At 42.1% G+C, this 18,448-nt stretch overlaps 1 protein-coding gene across 9 annotated transcripts in view; it reads right to left on the bottom strand.

Annotated features, from left to right (window-relative positions):
- Positions 1–12,478, bottom strand: part of EEA1 (early endosome antigen 1) — a 160,149-nt gene extending 147,671 nt beyond the window's left edge. For all 9 annotated transcript variants that reach the window (XR_013521953.1, XR_013521952.1, XM_078337018.1 and 6 more), the window contains exon 1: positions 12,214–12,478. Coding sequence is in view for 3 of the 9 variants with exons in the window: in XM_078337018.1 (XP_078193144.1) it covers positions 12,214–12,237 (24 nt within the window). In the remaining 6 variants the exon portion in view is untranslated. The remainder of the gene's footprint in view (positions 1–12,213) is intronic.
- Between the last annotated feature and the right edge of the window lie 5,970 nt (positions 12,479–18,448).

Raw genomic sequence — 18,448 nt, 5'->3', positions numbered from 1 at the left:
CAGCCATGACTCCAGGCAGCTAAAGGAAGGTGTCTCCATCCTGAATAGGGATCTAGGTGTCACACTATAATAATGTACCTTACTTGCCTTTGAAATATCACAAAGGGCTATACACTGGAGGGACAAAGATCTCAGTAAAGAAGGAGACCTAATATCTTCTGGAGCCTACTATGTGGCAGGTGCTATGATAGTCATCTTACATAAGTTATCACATTTTATCACTGCATCCTCAATTCCTGAAGACACTTGTTTTTTCTCAGCAAAGGTGCTGGAAATTAGAGTAAAACGTACCAGGATTTGTTATATAAACACACCTACCACCTAAAATGCGACTTGGAGGTTGCAAATAATCTGCAGACTCAACATCCTGGTTTTTCTCTTAGTTTTCAACTAAAACTTTTATCAGGAAGAGCATTTAGAGATTACCTAGCTGAAAAGCACAGTGGTTCACATCTGTAATCCTCAGCCCTTTGGGAGGCTGAAGCTAAAGGATTTCTTGAGCTTATGAGTTCAAGACCAATCTGGGCAATATAGTGAGGCCCCCCCACTTCTCTACAAAAAATATAGAAAATAGCCGAGTATGGTGGTACGTGCCTGTAGTCCCAGCTACTTGGGATGTTGAGGCAGGAGAATCTCTTGAGCCCAGGAAGTCAAGGCTGCAATGAGCCATGTTTGCACCACTGCACTCCAACTGGGGCAACAGAGCAAGACTGTGTCTGAAAAAAAAAGGCTGGGTGCGGTGGCTCATGCCTGTCATCCCAGCACTTTGGGAGGCTGAGGCAGGCAGATCACCTGGGGTCGGGTGTTCGAGACCAGCCTGACCAACACGGAGAAACCCCATCTCTACTAAAAATACAAAATTAGCTGGGCGTGCTGGTGCACGCCTATAATCCCAGCTACTCCGGAGGCTGAGGAAGAAGAACTGCTTGAACCCAGGAGGGGAGGTTACAGTGAACCAAGACCACACCACTGCACTCCAGACTGGGCAACAACAGCAAAACTCTGTCTCAAAAAAAAAAAAAAAAATCACGTAGCTGGTTGCCTCATTGAACAAATATGGAAAATAAAGCCCAGGAAAAGCTCAGTGATTTTCCTAAGATCACACTGGTAGCAGAAATAGAACCTGAACTCAGGTCTTTGATTCCAGATTCAGTGATTTCTTAATGTGCTCTGGTGCCTTTATACTCAAGAACTTAATAAATCCAGAATAATCCTGAGGCATAAATTTTATTATAAAGTTCTGGATATCAACTTCCCCTAGATTATATGCATTTTCAAATTCCAACACATAAGAAATGAGTTTTATAGCAGTTGAAGAAATCCCAGTTGGTAGTCTGCTAAATGAAAGACTATATTTTTATTAACAATAGCTAACATGTAAACTCTGGGATGGGCACTATGCTAAGCACTTCAATTGCTTTGTAACATTTAATCTTCACAACAACCCTTTGGGTAAAGACAACAGATTGCTCTCATTTAGCCAAGTGGGGAAAAAAAATAAGCTTAGAGAAGCTAACTTAGTCATTAGATAAGACCACAAATGTAATAATGCGCAAAGCTGGGATTCTGTCTTACTTTGAAGCTACTTCTCAATTTTTCTTTTCTGTGAACTTTTCAAATTTTCATGATGTATATAATTTATTTTCATAATTGGAAATACATTTTATTTTTAAATATTTTTAAAATAAAATAATTGCTTAAAATATGTAGGCAGGGGCAAACAAGTTATACAAAAGAAAAAAAGTTTTATGGAACAAAATAAACTCATACTTCTTTATTAAAGATCTACCTCAATATGACCTAACAACCACTTATTCCATTCAAACAGCAATTACTTTGGTACAGCACAGTAAAAATGAATTCTTAAAATACTTTCCAAACATTATTTAGTTAATAAAGTCAAAATAAAATACTAAGACACTGGAAAAATTTTTATATTAGCATACTCATGTAAAATTTAACCACAGGCTGGTATTAAAAACTGAGATAAGGGAAAGAATGTGATTTTTATTAAATTGCATCTACTGCTACGGCCCATGCACCAATAAAACAGACGTCTATGCATCTAAATTATTTGTTATTATACTAAATATGTCAATCAATCATAGGGCATGCAATGGCCATGATCCATCCTAAAGTAAGCTGTCCTACCACTGTTCGTGTTGAGAACACAGTCCAAGACAGACAAGTTATATGATCCCATGCCTATTGCTGACTAACCAGATGTGATCACTTGGACTCAACTATTGACAAGCTAGCTAGTCGTCAATGAAGCAGCCCAGTGTGGGGTGGAGGGGGGGGACACCAATGCAGGGGTGAACAGCTACAGCTGGGTCCCGTGTTTAGGCCTGTGAATTACAAACTAAAACATGATTGATTAGCTGCACAAACTGACACTAGGCAGACGTACAGTGTAGTTATGAGATAAATAGTACTTGAAGGACTTGAGGAACTCAAAGTTACAACCCAGTCAAAGTTTAAAAAAAACATAGATTTTGAGTATGCAGAAGCCATGGTATTAAGAAAAAAACTAGCACAGAGAGTAAGAAAATTATTTAACAGTAGAAACAAGGATGCAAACGGGTGAACTGAGTCCTTTAATAGCTAAACCCTACAGTGAAAAATCTATAAAGCCCTGTCACAGAGTTCCCAAAGATCACTGCCTTAATCCTACAAAGACTTCCAGTAAAAATGTCTCAGAGGATCAGCCCAATTTTGGTCTTAGATTTCTATGAAATTCTACCTTTCTGTATTGCAGAATGTATCCTTATAACCATTACTATCCTATTTGAGCTAAACCTGATATTCTTCACTCCTTGAACCAAATGAGTTTAATCATAACCATTATCACTGTTACAGAGGCATGGTAAAATTTATTTCTAGAAGAATGACCTATATACAAAAGGTGTGTTTCATTGTGCCACAACTCCTAGAAGATAGAATATTACCCCACCCCCAACCTTGGTTGAATAGACCACCAATGGACACTTGACCCAGAGGAAACAACTCTATTATTGGTCATCCAGAGACCTATGCATGACCTGACAAGAAAAAAATGAGAAGAACATTTTAGATTCTTCTCTTGGGATTTTGGAAATGAGACACTAAGCCAGTTGGCTATGCAAAGTTAACGTGAAAGGCATGTGGAATCATGTCAGATGGCCATTGAAATGCTGGCCATACTTAGTAAGCAGCAGCAAGAAGAGGAATAGGCACAGAGAAGTGGAGACGAGAAGCCAGTGGTCCATCAAAGAGTGTGAAACAGAGAAAAGAGCTGCCTATGTCCCTGACACATTCTAGATCCTACTCTCCAGAAACCCAACTAGCTATACAGTAATTCAGACCTTGGATCACTATGAAACCTTACAATAAATCCCCCTTTCAACTTAATGTGAGGAGATCTATAATCCTTGAAAATAAAATTATTGGCCAGGCACGGTAGCTCACGCCTGTAATTCCAGCACTTTGGGAGGCCAAGGCAGGTGGGTCATGAGGTCAGGAGATCAAGACCATCCTGGCCAACGTGGTAAAACCCTGTCTCTACTAAGTATACAAAAACTAGCTGGGTGTGGTGGTGTGCCTACAGTCCCAGCTACTCTGGAGGCTGAAGCAGGAGAATCACTTGAACCCAGGACATGAAGGTTGCAGTGAGCCAAGATTGCGCCACTGCACTCTAGCCTGAGCGACAAAGTGAGACTCTGTCTCAAAAAAAAGAAAAAGAAAAAGAAAATAAAGTTATTAGAAGACGGTCTAAGAATGACAGATTACATTAATGTATTTAATATTTTAGTACACTAATGCATTTAATATTTCAATACTTTCCATGTAGTCTGTACTCCGTTTCTATTCCCTTACTTCCTAGTCATTAGTTTTCCACTATGACTCTCTTGAAACTGAAATAGGTATGACCCAATTGTCGCATTCAGTGGGCATTTCTCAGTCCTTATTTTACTCAACTTCTCTTCCAACATTTACACATTCCTAACACCCGCCTTTACTTGTTTCCTAAGTGCTGGACCTGTATTTTCTCCTGCCTACCTAACATCACTGGGAAGTTCAGACCTCTCATTCACATTTATCTTCTTTCCCAACCTTTTCCTCCTCCTCTATCCTAAACCTTAGTCTATTCCACCACCCTCACAGCTACCCAAACTACTCACGAGTCAACAAGTTGTATCAATTCTATCCCTCTTCTTGAAAATCAATTTATTCTCTCTCTATCCCCAAAACTGCTGCCTAAATTCAAGCTTTCATTATCCCCTAGACCGAAGACCAGAGGTCCAGAAATTCTGATTCAATTGAGAAACTCAAAAATCTGGTTTGTTTTAAAGAATTCCAAATGATTCCAATATGCAACGATTTTAACTACAATAACTTTCTTTTCTTTTCTTGATGATTTTAAGAACTACAATAACTTTCTTTTTTTTTTTTTTGAGACGGAGTTTCGTTCTTGTGCCCAGGCTGGAGTGCAGTGACACAATCTTGGCTCACCGCAACCACCACCTCCAGGGTTCAAGTGATTCTCCTGTCTCAGCCTCCTGAATAGCTGGGGACTACAGGTGCATGCCACCATGCCCGGCTAATTTTGCATTTTTAGTAAAGATGGGGTTTCTCCATGTTGGTCAGGCTGGTCTCGAACTCCCAACCTCAGGTGATCTGCCCACCTCGGCCTTCCAAAGTGCTGGGATTACAGGCGTGAGCACTGCGCCTGGCCAAGAACTACAACAACTTTCTAGCTGATCTCTCCTTAATGAAGTCATCCTCTCTATAGGACCAACAAGTAGGCAATATATATTACTGAAAAACCACTAGGTATCAAGCACCATGTTAGACCTAAACATACAAAAAAAGGATAACAAAATTTTACCCTAAGGGAGCTCACAGTCTAATAGAAGTCAAATAAACAAATTATAAAAGCAACATAAATTTTCTAGAGATATATAACATTATATAATAAGTGTTTATTAAATGCTGGAAACTCTGGTGAGTGCTTCTTGAACATTATTTCATTTAATCCTTCATTAGCGCTGTGAAGTAGATATTATCTTCAACTTATAGATTAAGCAATTAGGTCTCAGAAAGCTTGAAATTTTGCGTAAGTTGTTACCCTCATGAGTAAAAAAAAAAGCCCAGTACTTAAATAATGGTCTAATCCCAAAAACCTAGTCTCATAATTAGTATAGGTTGCTTTGAGCAGAGGGAAAAAAGGAAGCAAATAATTGCTAGTGTCATCTGAACTGAGCAACATGGACAACTGAGAGAATGGGTAAATTGTGAGAAACACAATTAGTGAGAGATGGCAAGAGCAATGTATATATACACAGGGATATGGAGACAATCCTGAAGTGGGAACACAACATAAGGGCCTTTGGTCCCAATGTAAAAGTCTACACATCTCCTATGAACACTGAGTTGTAACCAACATATTTTAGACAGAAGAGTGACTCAACTGATTTGTTTATATAAAGATTATCTCAGGCATGATGTCTCACACCTATAATTCCAACACTATGGGAGGCTGAGGTGAGCAGATCGTCTTAGGTCAGGAGTTTAAGACCAGCCTGGCCAACGTGATGAAACCAAATCTCTACTAAAAATACAAAAAAAAAAAAAAAAAAATTAGGCACGGTAGTGCACACCTGTAGTCCCAGCTACTCAGGAGGCTGAGGCAGGTGAATTGCTTGAATCCAGGAGGTGGAGATTGCAGTGAGCAGAGATTGTGCCACTGCACTCCAGCCTGGGTGACAGAGCAAAACTCTGTCTCAAAATTAATTAATTAATTAATTAAAATATAAAATAAAGATTATCTGGGAGAGGTATTTTGGGATTGTTTTCCTTATTACAAATTTAATAACTTTAAAATTCTCTGTGGCTCCTTACTGTCTACAGTATAAGGTCCAAAACCCTTCAAGCTACCTCTTGCAACCACCCCATCCACATGCAGAAATACTCACAATCCCCCTACTCTATACTAAACTATATCATGCTCTTGGATTTGTCTAGTTCGTATCTCTAAAATGCCCTTCTCTCCTTTGTCCCTCCTTGCCTGAGTCACTTCCATCCTCTGCAAAGACTTTCTCAATCTCTATTCCTCGCCCTCCCCTACCACACCCCCTCTCTGCCACATAGTTACTTTTTCTTTTGTTCTTACAAACTCTTCCTCTGTGTACCTATTACAACACTTACCAGGTTTTGTAATTATCTGTCTCCTCCATTAAAACTCAGTAGGTTTTTTTTGTTGTTGTTTTCAAGAGTGTTTTATCTCCAGGCTCTGCACAGTAGTTAGCACAGAATAAATGCTCAGTAGTACATAAAATGAACATAGTTAGCACCTATGTTCGAAGTCCTCATCTACCAAAAAAAAATTGTTTTTAAGAAGGAGATAAAAAAATAAAACTAGGAAGTGATAAGAAAAGTGTTCCTTAAAGAAATTCAGAGTTTATAATTATAATAACACCAAAATACCATTATAAAAATCAGCCAGGTGTGGCAGTTCTTGCCTATAGTCCCAGCTACTCCTGAGGCTGAGGCAGAACCACCTGAGCCCAGGAGGTAGAGGCTGCAGTGAACATGATGGTGCCACTGCACTCCACCTTGGCTGACAGAGCAAGACCCTGTCTCAAAAAAAGAAGAAAAAAACCCACCAAAAACAATAAAACACCAACATTAGCAGCAGCTAACACTTATATAGAGGTTACTATGTGCCAGATACTGCTGCAAGACTTTTATACATATTAGTTACCTAGTTCTCAACTCTATAAGGAAGGTACTATTATTACAACTATTTTACTGAGACACAGAGAAGTAACTTCTCCAAAACTACACAGGTAGTAAATAGAATAGGATACAAACCCAGGTAGTCTGGCATCAGAGTTCACGTTCTTGGCTACTAAATTACTTTATCGCTTTAGCTCAAGCAAAAGGCCACTGGGAACAGAGAAGAAAATTGGGTACTAGCCTTGGTTCTTTCATTTCTTAATGTCATCTTTATTCTTAGTCCTAGTCCTGGTTCATTAATATCTTAATCTCTTCTTTATTCCTAACATGCTAAAATAAAAATAATAAAAAATAAAAAAAACTACTCAAAAAGAAAATAATTTCATTAACTGTCACTTTCTAAAATTCACTTCAATAAATTAGTAATACTTTTTTAGGAAATTAATGTTTATTTTCAAATTATTGTTTATTTTCAAATTATTGTTATTATTAATATATATTTTATTGTGTTTTAGGTTTTGGGGTACATGTAAAGAATATGCAAGACTGTTGCATAGGTACAAACATGGCAATGTGGTTTGCTGTCTTCCTCCCCATCACCTACATCTGGTATTTCTCCCCATGTTATCCCTCCCCAACTCCCCACCCCGCAATGTCCCTCCCCTTGATCCCCCTCAACAGACCTCAATGTGTGATGCTCCTCTTCCTGTGTCCATGTGTTGTCATTGTTCAACACCTGCCTATGAGTGAGAATATGTGGTGTTTGATTTTCTGTTCTTGTGTCATTTGCTGAGAATAATGTTCTCCAGGTTCATCCATGTCCCTACAAAGGCCATGAACTCGTCGGTTTTTATGGCTGCATAATATTCCATGGTGTATATGTGCCACATTTTCCCTGTCCAGTCTATCATCAATGGGCATTTAGGTTGGTTCCAAGTCTATGCTATTGTAAACAATGCTGCAATGAATATACGTGTGCATATGTCCTTATAGTAGACCGATTTACAATCCTTTGGCTATATACCCAGTAATCAGATTGCTGGGTCAAATGGAATTTCTATTTCTAGGTCTCTGAGGAAGCGCCACACTGTCTTCCACAATGGTTGAACTAATTTACACTCTGACCAACAGTGTAAAAGTGTTCCTATTTCTCCACATCCTCTCCAGCATCTGTTGTCTCCAGATTTTTTAATGATCGCCATTCTAACTGGCGTGAGATGAGTATCTCAATGTAGTTTTGATTTGCATTTCTCTAATGACCAGTGATGATGAGCATTTTTTCATATGTTTGTTGGCCTCATATGTCTTCTTTTGTAGAGTGTCTGTTCATATCCTTTGCCCACTTTTCAATGGGCTTGTTTTTTTCTTGTAAATCTGTTTTAGTTCTTTGTAGATTCTGAATATTAGCCCTTTGTCAGATTGGGTAGATTGCAAAATTGTTTTCCCATTCTGTTGGTTGAAATGAGTAATACTTTCATCAAACTTAGATGTGCAACTAATCTGGAAAGCCTTCCTGACATCTAAGACCAGGGCCCTCTTGCTGGGTGTTATTGAGGCACCCAACTGGGTGTTATTGAGGCATACAACTCACTCAATGGCATAGTTGTATGACTCCCTGAACAATTCCCCTCTCTTCCAATGGACACTAAGCTCCACAAAAATTCATGCCTGCTTTACCCAACATTGTCTGCACAGCACACAGGAAGCCCACAACAGATGTCTCAAAAACAAAAACAAAAACTAATCACAGTAAGTTACTTTTTTTTTTTTTTGGCAGGGTCTCACTCTGTTGCTAGATTATAGTGGTGTAATCTCAGCTCACTGAAACCTCTGCTTCCCATGTTCAAGCATTTCTCCCACCTCAGCCTCCCAAGCAGTTGGGGCTACAGGTATGCACCACCACACTCAGCTAATTTTTGGATTTTTTGTCAGAGACAGGGTTTCACTACAGTGACCAAGCTGGTCTTGAACTTCTGACCTCAGTGATCTGCCCGCCTTGTCCTCCCAAAGGGCTGGAATTACAGGCATGAGCCACTAAGCCAGCCCATAAGTTATAATACTTAAGAAAGAAATGGCAACAAAGTTTACAAGCTGCCTAAGATACTACATGTTGATTATCTTTCTAACCGTCAAGTCCTTTAAATGCATGTCTTTCTTCAAAGAACTATTAAGTAAAATATTCAATACGTACATATTGGAGCTACTTCATTTTGGTTTTGTTTTAAGGTTTTGTTTTTTTGTTTTGTTTTTTTTATCCCCAGGCTCTTTCAAGCCTCAAACATCTTAGTAAAAGTTGATGAAAAAGAAAAAGGAGCAGGAGCAAGAGGAGAAACAGAAGCAGGAGAATCAGAAATCAAATTTCTGTAATATATCCTGAGACTTATTGATGATGTTTAAAGACTTTGAGTTCTAATGGACTGTAAGCACTTTGTCTTTTCTTCTTTTAAAAAATGCTATTTAAAGGACACTATTCAGAAGAAAAGAAGATAAGAATGGTTAAAATGAAAAGGTCATCTAAAAACAAAATGTTAAAGGCATGCCATATAATTTTAAAGCACAGAGTCCATTTCAAAGAGATCTCCAAATTAGCAATAGCTTTAATGTTTTGTTTTGTGTGTTGCTGTTGTTTTTTAAGATGAAGTCTCGATCTATTGCCCAGGCTGTTGTGCAATGGCACAATCTCAGCCCACTGCAACCTCCACCTTCTGGGTTCAAGCAATTCTCCTGCCTCAGCCTCCTAAGTAGGTGGGATTACAGGCATGCACCACCACATCCAGCTAATTTTTGTATTTTTAGTAGAGACGGGGTTTCACTATGTTGGCCAGGATGGTCTCAAACTCCTGACCTCATGATCACCCACCTCAGCCTCCCAAAGTGCTGGGATTACAGGCAGGGGCCACCATGCCTGGCCAATAGCTTTAATCTTATACCTTAATATCTGTGCTGAGAAATAAGATTAGCGGGATAGGGTAAAATAAATGGTGTTATGTTGCACAATTTAAAGATTCCAGTCACACTTGCTGGTAAATACCACCAGTTAATAAAATATATATTCTACCTTCTAAACAAGTAAAATATATCACCAGATTTATTTAAGATATTTATCAAAATGACCCTATTAGATATTCAGCATTAACACTGATCCAACTACAAAATAAAAGCTGAACTTCTTCAAAGGGACTCTCACAATTTGGTCTTTAGCCACCAAAGCTTCATGTCTTACTAATCACTACATAACATCTCACTTTCTAAGCTTCATTGTTCACACTCCACAAGTACTACCTACGCCTTTTATGACTCCATGTCTTTGCATTTGCTGTTCCCTCTGCCTGACATGCCCTTCCCTCTTCTGAGCTGTGAATATGCCTCCTCCCTGAAGCTTTTCCTAATTGCCCTAACCTCCTCCCACAGAGTGACTCCTGGGTCCTCTGTCCTCTTCATTATTCTATTATGTATCACTGTCATTACTTTTAAATGCTCACCTCCCAAACAGGCTGTGAGTTCTAAAGGGAGGACTCATGGCTTAAGGAACTGTTTTCCAGCCCTTAGCATAAAGCCTGGCATTTACTGAAACTCAATCTAAATACACTGAATAAAAGTTAACTACCTTAACTGTGAGAAACACTTCAAACTTTTCTATTAAAGAGTTAATGCATTTAACACAGTGCTTCTCAACCAGACTCAATTTTGCCCCTAGGGGACATCTGGTAAAATCTGGGGATATTTTTGGTTGTCACAACAAGGGGGAAGGGATATAGGGGAATGTTACTGGCATCTAGTGGGGGTAGATGCCAAGGATGTCGCTAACATCCTACAATGCACAGGGCAGCCTTCCACAACAAAGAATTTTCCAGTCACAAATGCCAACAGCACCGATGTTAAGAAACTCAGTTGTCAATTGACTTATTCTAATGTGATGATTCAATATCACATCTCTGCAATAAACACAATCAATTTCAACTTTGTCGTTTCAACTGAAATGTCTTTAAGAGTTGATAGGTACACACCAACATTAAGAATATCTTCATATAATCTCAAAACTTTAAACCAAGCATCCCATATTTCTAAAAACCAATCTACAACTACAGAAGCCACTCTTAAATCAGTAAACACATTTACTTGTAAACTTCAAAGCAAACCACAGGGAAACTAATTTTCACTTGTAGAACTATGACACGAGGTAATCAGTTCTTCCAGGTCTGATAAAAGAAAAATCTCCTAAAGCCTGCAAGTAAATCAGGCACAGATGTCTTTACTGCTGAACTAAGGAAGTGATGGGGAAAGTAAAGGACATGTCCTTGCTACTGCCAAAATCATAACATACCGAGATTTCAAAACTGACAAAACCACTGCAAAATACAATTAAATGTCAATACAGGGTGTCAGATAAAAAAGTTAACTATTTCTCCCTCTTGTAACTGACCAAGTTTCACATGACTTCATTATTTCAGGAGAAAGCCAGGCAGAAACAAGAGCACTCCCTTCCTATCCTACAAATTCACTAATTTCTTTTGTCCTTTCAACTAGTTATCCTATTCACTCGGTAAAGAACTAATGGGCTTGGCACCTACTTTTTAATCATTTATATTGTGTTACACTCTATCCGCCTCAGAAAGGAAAAAAGCTATACAAAAAAAAAAAAAAACCCTATAACACTTGATAGGTACAATAACTCTTATAGGAGAAGAGATGTGAATAATGTTATTTGTAGTAATTGATTCCTAAATGATAAACCTACAGCTTTCCAATGCTCTAATCTCTCTAACCTCAAGGTTTTCCGGGTTTCAGTCAGCACTCGCAGAAACTAACTGTATACCACTTGATCAAGCTTACTGCAGATTTAACCATAAGAAGGTAATGGGCTTGGACAGGAAACGCATTTTTAATTTAAAAAAAGTTTCCAACAGTGAGTAACATCTTGCTTCTCGGCTCACTTTGGCAGTATCAGTCCCACGACTGGGCCCAGGCTAGGCCAGGGCTCACCACACCACCCTCCAACGTGGTCCAGAAGGGAAAGCGGAGCCGTGTGTGGCAGGTGCGCGTCGTGTCAATTTGGGGTGCACTGGGAGCCTGGTGGGTGGGGAAGGAAAAGCAAGCCTCCCGCAATCTCTCCCGGAGCGTTCCCCAGGCCGGCAGGCGGCCGGCCGGCCCGTCCCACCGGCACCAACTCTCCATTTTCATTCCCACTCCCGGATCCCGGGAGGAACGCGCTGGCACCACACCCTCCAGCTCGCCGCCCGCACGCACGGGCCGGGCCCCGCGCTGGAGCGGGCGCCAGGCCTGGACACGCGGGGCTACCGGGGCTCCGCCTGCCGCCCCGCCGCGCCGGCCCCACCCGCCCTCCCCGCCCCCGGGGCGACCGAGGCCTAAGGGCCTTCCCGGCTGCGGGGCCTAGGGAAGGAAGGAGCCGGCGCTGAGGATGGGCGCCCCCGCCGCGGCCCCGGACTCCGGCTGTCCCGCTCACGTGCTGCCGGAAAGACGGTTTCACTCTCTTACCCTCTGTAAAATCCTCCTCAACATGGTTTAACCACCACCCTGCGCCGCCGCGGTGACTCTCCGGACCCCACGAGGGGCCACTCACTACTCGGGTGCGCGGGCGGGAGGGGACCGGGAAAGAGGCCCGGGCGAGGCTGTGGCGGCAGCCGCTCGGGCGGCCCCGACTTCCCCACAGGCGGCGAGAGGGAGCGCGCGAGACAGAACAAGCTAACGACTAGGCAGCCTGCGAGCGCCTCCCGCCCGCCTGCCGGGCGACCCCGTAACTGACAGCTGGGCGGGCCCCCCGCGGCCGCCAGGGGGCGGGCCCTCCGCCCCGCCCCTCGCCTGTCCATCCACGGGAGGCGGGGCTGGAAGGGGGCTGGGCCGGGCCTGGAACCAATCGGAAGCGGTGAAAGCGTGGGCGGTGTGTGATGGACAAGCGGCAGGACGCTGGCGCCGCCGCTTCTTCCGTCTGGCAGCGGGACGCCGCGGCTACAGAGCGCACGCCCGGCCTCCGTCAGAGGGCCGCGTCCGCGCGCCGACCGTGTGCCCGCTAATGGGAGGCGGGCGGAGACCCCTGGGGCCCGGCCGGAGGGGCGGGGGTGTCTCTCCCTGACCCAGTCGGGAGGAGGGGACCGCTTAGGCTGTTTTGTAAAATGTGTTGGGGTGACCCTTCCCGCAATTGCTCCTAGCCCTGGACATAGAATTGAGCCTGAGCTAGATCCTCGTTTCTGCTGGAAACGCTGACTCTATCTCTTAGCCCCTGGATTGAAGCCGACTAGCGATCGCAGACGTCCCTAACTGGTCTGTTGGGCTTCGCTGCCCTTTTCCAGGTTTCCTTTCTCTGCTCCCTTCTTGCGTCTAATTTCAGCCAGAGAAAGCAAAGATTTAGAAAAGAAGGGTAAGAAGAAGCTGGAATTTGAATTGGCAAGAGAAGTTTAAGTTTGTCTTTTCTGGATCAAAACAATTTTTAATATAATAGGCTGATGTTCACGTGTTGCACTTTCTCTTTCTAAAGCCCGTGCTTGACCTCTTTTCCTAAGGAATTATAAGTCCTACTCTGATAATAGATATATGAAGTAAATTGTCATTAATGCCTCCATTTTACAGATTAAGAAAAAAATGAGGTCACAGATAAATATCGTGTCAAAACGAAGTGGACTTGAAACTGACCTCCAAGCACGATGTCATTATTTAACTCGAAAATCACAGCTCCTGCGTCCTACCATTCTGCCAATATTCACAAGCCAAGAGGCTCAATTTGCACCCTAGAAGGAAAAGTCTTTAATGTTGCTTGAATAGGGAAGGAGAGGGAATAGTGGAACTAACCTTGCTGGGGGTGGTGGGAAGCAAACCACCTAAACACTGAATGAAGCCTATGAAACAATGAATGGAGTGCTTCTTGGAAAAGAAGCAGCAAATTAAATATTTGCAAATGAGTTAATAGGAAAATGTTTTGTAAAGTGTAATGCCTTATATAATGTAACACGATATTTCTATCCCAAATATATTTTGGTTTTTATTATGTGTGTGTTTCGATGGTGCAGCAGAACAGTCATGCCTACAGCTAATACATTAATAATCACTAGTGATAATGCACTTACAAACCACATATTTTTCCATCTTTCTAAACATGAGGCGCTTTATTTTCAGACAATACGGGAAACATTCTCAGTGACATGGGGTGATAAAAGTAACTTTTTGGCTGGGAGCGGTGGCTCACGCTTGTAATCCCAGCACTCTGGGAGGCCAAGGCGGGTGGATCACCTGAGGTCAGGAGTTCGAGACCAGCCTGACCAACCTGGAGAAACCCTGTATTTATTAAAAATACAAAATTAACTAGGCGTGTTGGCACATGCCTGTAATCCCGGCTACTTGGGAGGCTGAGGCAGGAGAATCGCTTGAACCCAGGAGGCGGAGGTTGCGGTGAGCCAAGATTGTGCCATTGCACTCCAGCCTTGGCAACAAGAATGAAATTTAATCTCAAAAAAATAAAAGTGACTTTTTTTTCTCTTTTTGGTTTGTTTTTCAAAAATTAGTTTAGAGTCAGGCACACTGGCTTATGCCTATAATCCCAGCACTTCCGGAGACAGAAGTAAACAGATCTCTTGACCCCAAGAGGTCGAGGCCAGCCTGGACAACATGGCGACACCTCGTCTCTACCAAAATAAAAAAATCAGCTGGGTGTGGTGGCGTGTGCCTGTGGTTCCAGCTACTCAGAAGGCTGAGGTGGGAGAATCGCCTGAGCCCAGGGTTGTTGAGGCTGCAGTGATCTATGATCTCACCACTATACTCCATCATGGGTGACAAAGTGAGACCCTATCTTTTTTAAAAAAAAAAAAAAAAAGGCCGGGCACGGTGGCTCACGCCTGTAATCCCAGCACTTTGGGAGGCTAAGGTGGGCGGATCATGAGGTAAAGAGATCGAGACCACCCTGGCCAACATGGTGAAACCCCGTCTCTACTAAAAATACAAAAATTAGCTCGGTGTGGTGGCATGCGCCTGTAGTCCCAGCTACTCAGGAGGCTGAGGCAAGAGAATTGCTTGAACCTAGGAGGCAGAGATTGCAGTGAGCCAAGATCGAGCCACTGCACTCCAGCCTGGTACGTGGAGACAGAGCAAGATTCTGTCTCAAAAAAAAAAAAAGTTTAAAACTGCTTATTCTTGTTACATGCCAAGGCCTTCTTTACTGAATTCCCCTATAGAATCCTCTGAATAATATAATAGGCTGTCTTCTACAGCTGAGCTAGATGGATTATTTGAAAATCTGTGTACTCCCGTGCACAGTTGATGATAACTCCGTCATGGGAATAATACACTAAAGAACTTAATTACTCCAAAAGAAAATAAGCAGTGGGTGAGACATAACCATATAAGGATACTCCACTAATCTATCAGTTTCCTACACATAACACTTCTGCTTGCCCTGTCTGATCACTAATTTCTATCCGTTCAGCTCTTCTACGTTAACATCCACCTGGCCCCCATCTATTTATTTTGATCCCCAGCAAGACTTCAAATCCACTGGCCCCTCTTACTTTCTATCAGTAATTTCCCTAGCCTACTCATTTCCATCAAAACCCAGCCTAAAGCCTGTGGTCCAACTTTACAGTTTTCCCTTTGCAAATATGCTTAACTTCTTTACCTTTCTCTTCCTCCATTGTTTTTGTCTAGCAGAGCCCAAACCCTGGTTAAAGTTCAATTAACCACCTACTCTCTGCCAAACCAGATCAATAGGAATAGAAGGCTGGCTGTGGTGGCTCATGCCTGTTATCCCAGCACTTTGGGAAGCCAAGGCAAGTGGATCACCTGAGGTCAAAACTTCAAGACCAGCCTGGTGAGCACGGTGAAACCCTGTCTCTACTAAAAATTAACCGGGGATGGTGGCACATGTCTATACTTTCAGCTACTCAGGAGGCTGAGGCAGGAGAATCTTGAACCCAGGAGGCAGAGGTTGCAGTGAGCTGAGGTCACACCATGGTACTCCAGGCTGGGTGACAGAGTGAGACTTCATCTAAAAAAAAAGAAAAAAAATAGAAATAGGAAAGTATCATTGCTTATCTGTCTTTTGGCTAAGATCAAGTGTAGAAATAGGAAAGTGTCTAAATATCACTAGAGATACATATATATAACTGGGATTGTTGGGCTCATTTTGCATTAATAACCACAGATCTCAGATAGTCATATGTCTCCCCAACAGGAATGTCAATTTTCTGAGTGCAAGCATCTTGTCCCCCTTCTTCAGTGCTGTGACCCCAAGACTAAAATATTGCTCAATTTATGGTAAGCACTAAATAAATACTTGTTGAATAAAGGAAGGAAGGATTGAAAGAATGAAAGTTGTGTGATTACTCCTATAACCATTGCCCAGCAGCATTCCTGTTATACTTTATTTCTGTCTTCTATCTCAAGATCTTCAAGATGACCTACACATCTATAGTTGCTGCACTTTCTTACTCTATATTTTCTTCTCAACCCATTCCTATCAAGCCTCTGTAGCCTGTGTCCCACTGACTCCAGTAAGGCTGCTCTTATGATCACTAAGGACCTGCATGTTGCCTATTCCAGTGACAACTTTATTGTTTCGACTTTGACTGTTTCCTGTATAGAAAACAGTCGACCACTCTCTCCTTGAGTTATTTATTCACTTGGCTTCCTTGACACTATACGTTCTGGTTTTCCTCCTCAGTGCCCATTCCCCCTCTGTCTAATGGCTTGTCTACTACATATCTTTTTTTTTTTTTTTTTTTTTTCAAGACGAAGTCTTGCTCTATCACCCAGGCTAGAGAGCAGTGGTGCAATCTCAGCTGTCAGCAACCTCCACCTCCTGGGTTTAAGCAATTCTCCTTCCTCAGCCTCCCAAGTAGCTAAGATTACAGGTACCCGCCACTGCACCTGGCTAATTTTTTGTATTTTTTTCAAAGAGACAGCGTTTCACCATGTTGGCCAGGCTGGTCTCGAACTCCTGACCTTATGATCAACCCACCACGGCCTCCCAAAGTGCTGGGATTACAGGCGTGAGCCACAATGCCTGGCCAAATCTATCTGTCTGTCTGTCTATCTATCTTTCTTTCTTTCTTCCTTCTTTCTTTCTCCTTCCTTCCTTCCTTCTTTCTTTCTTTTTTTTTTGAGATGGAGTCTTGCTCTGTCGCCAGGCTGGAGTGCAGTGGCACAATCTCAGCTCACTAAAGCCTCCAACTCCCAGATTCAAGCAATGCTCCTGTCTCAGCCTCCCGAGTAGCTGGAATTACAGGCACCCATAAACACACCCGGCTAATTTTTGTATTTTTAGTAGAGATAAGGTTTCACCATGTTGGTCAGGATGGTCTCGATCTCCTGACCTCGTGATCCACCTGCCTCAGCCTCCTGAAGTGCTGAGATTACAGGTGTGAGCCACTGCACCCAGCCTACTGCATATCTTAATGTTGGAGTGCCACCTTCTCTGTTCTGGGGCCCTTGCTTTTATCTGTCACACTAAGCCCAGAAGTAATCTCAACCAGTCCCCTGGCTTTAGATTTTATCTATCTGATCAGGATTTCCAAATCTGTATTTCACCCTTCTCGCCTCAGATTTCCAGACTTATATAACAAACTACCTACTTCATTATTTCTTCTTGGATGTCTAGTGAGCATCTCAAACTTAACATGGCCCAAAGAAAACTGTTTCTTTCATTTTCATCCTCAAAATTTCATCACTAGTTTTCCTGTCTCAGATGTGTCACTACCAGCTACATAGATAGTTCAAACCAAAAATCTCTTTATCTCACCACTTCTTCTCCTTCCAACTAATCCATCAGGACATCCTGACAGATCCACCTCCAAAATACATTGCAAATCTTCCACTTCTTGCCACTTTCACCCTAGTTTATAGCCTCTTCATCTCCAGCCAAGACTGCTAGACTAGTTTCCTAGTTGGTCTCCTGGCTTCTACTTTGGTTTCTTGTAATCCGTTCATTACACAGAAGCAGGGCACAACTTTGTAAAATGCAAATAAAAAATGATACTGCCCTCCTTGATTGGAGCTTCCCATTATAATCACAGTGAAATCCAAATACCTCCTCCTGGCTTACATGCCCTGCTGGTCTGAGCCTGTCTGCTTCTCTGCTTTCCACTTAGAACATCCTCCCCTCAGCCCACTATTCCCCAGCTGCTCTGGACTTCTCTCAGTTGCACAAAACCTATTCCTGCCTATACACCAACTAGTTCCTATTTCGGGAATGCTTTCTCCTGAAGTCTCGTGGTTAATTTTGTGTCATTCACATTATTCCCTTAATGTCACCTCATTAGAGAGGTCTTCAAAGACTACCTCATCTAAAGTGCTTCCAATCTCTAGTAACCCATTCTAATTCACTACATGGTAAAGAAACTTTTTACTCTTTCTTCTCTAATCTTGTATTCTCGTTTCATTTCATTAAGTTGGTCTTCAACCTCTGATATCCTTTCTTCTGACTGTTAAAACCTGTACATACTTTGCGGAGTTCTCGCATTGTATTCTTCAGTTCCATTAATTCACTTATATTCCTCTCTAAATTGTCTATTCTCGTTAGGATTTTGTCAAACCTTTTTTCAAAGTTCTTAGTTTCTTTGCATTGGGTTAGAACATGTTCTTTTAACTCACAGAATTTTCTTATCATTCACCTTCTGAAGCCTAATTCTGTTAACGGAATGCGCTCGTTCTTCATCAGGCCTTGTTCCGTTGCTGATGAGCAACTGTGATCCCCTGTGGAGGGAGAGGCATTTTGATTTTGGGTATTCTC

Source organism: Callithrix jacchus, chromosome 9 (assembly GCF_049354715.1).
Source record: "Callithrix jacchus isolate 240 chromosome 9, calJac240_pri, whole genome shotgun sequence".
NCBI lineage: Eukaryota > Metazoa > Chordata > Mammalia > Primates > Cebidae > Callithrix > Callithrix jacchus.
This window is presented reverse-complemented; position numbering and strand designations above follow the sequence as displayed.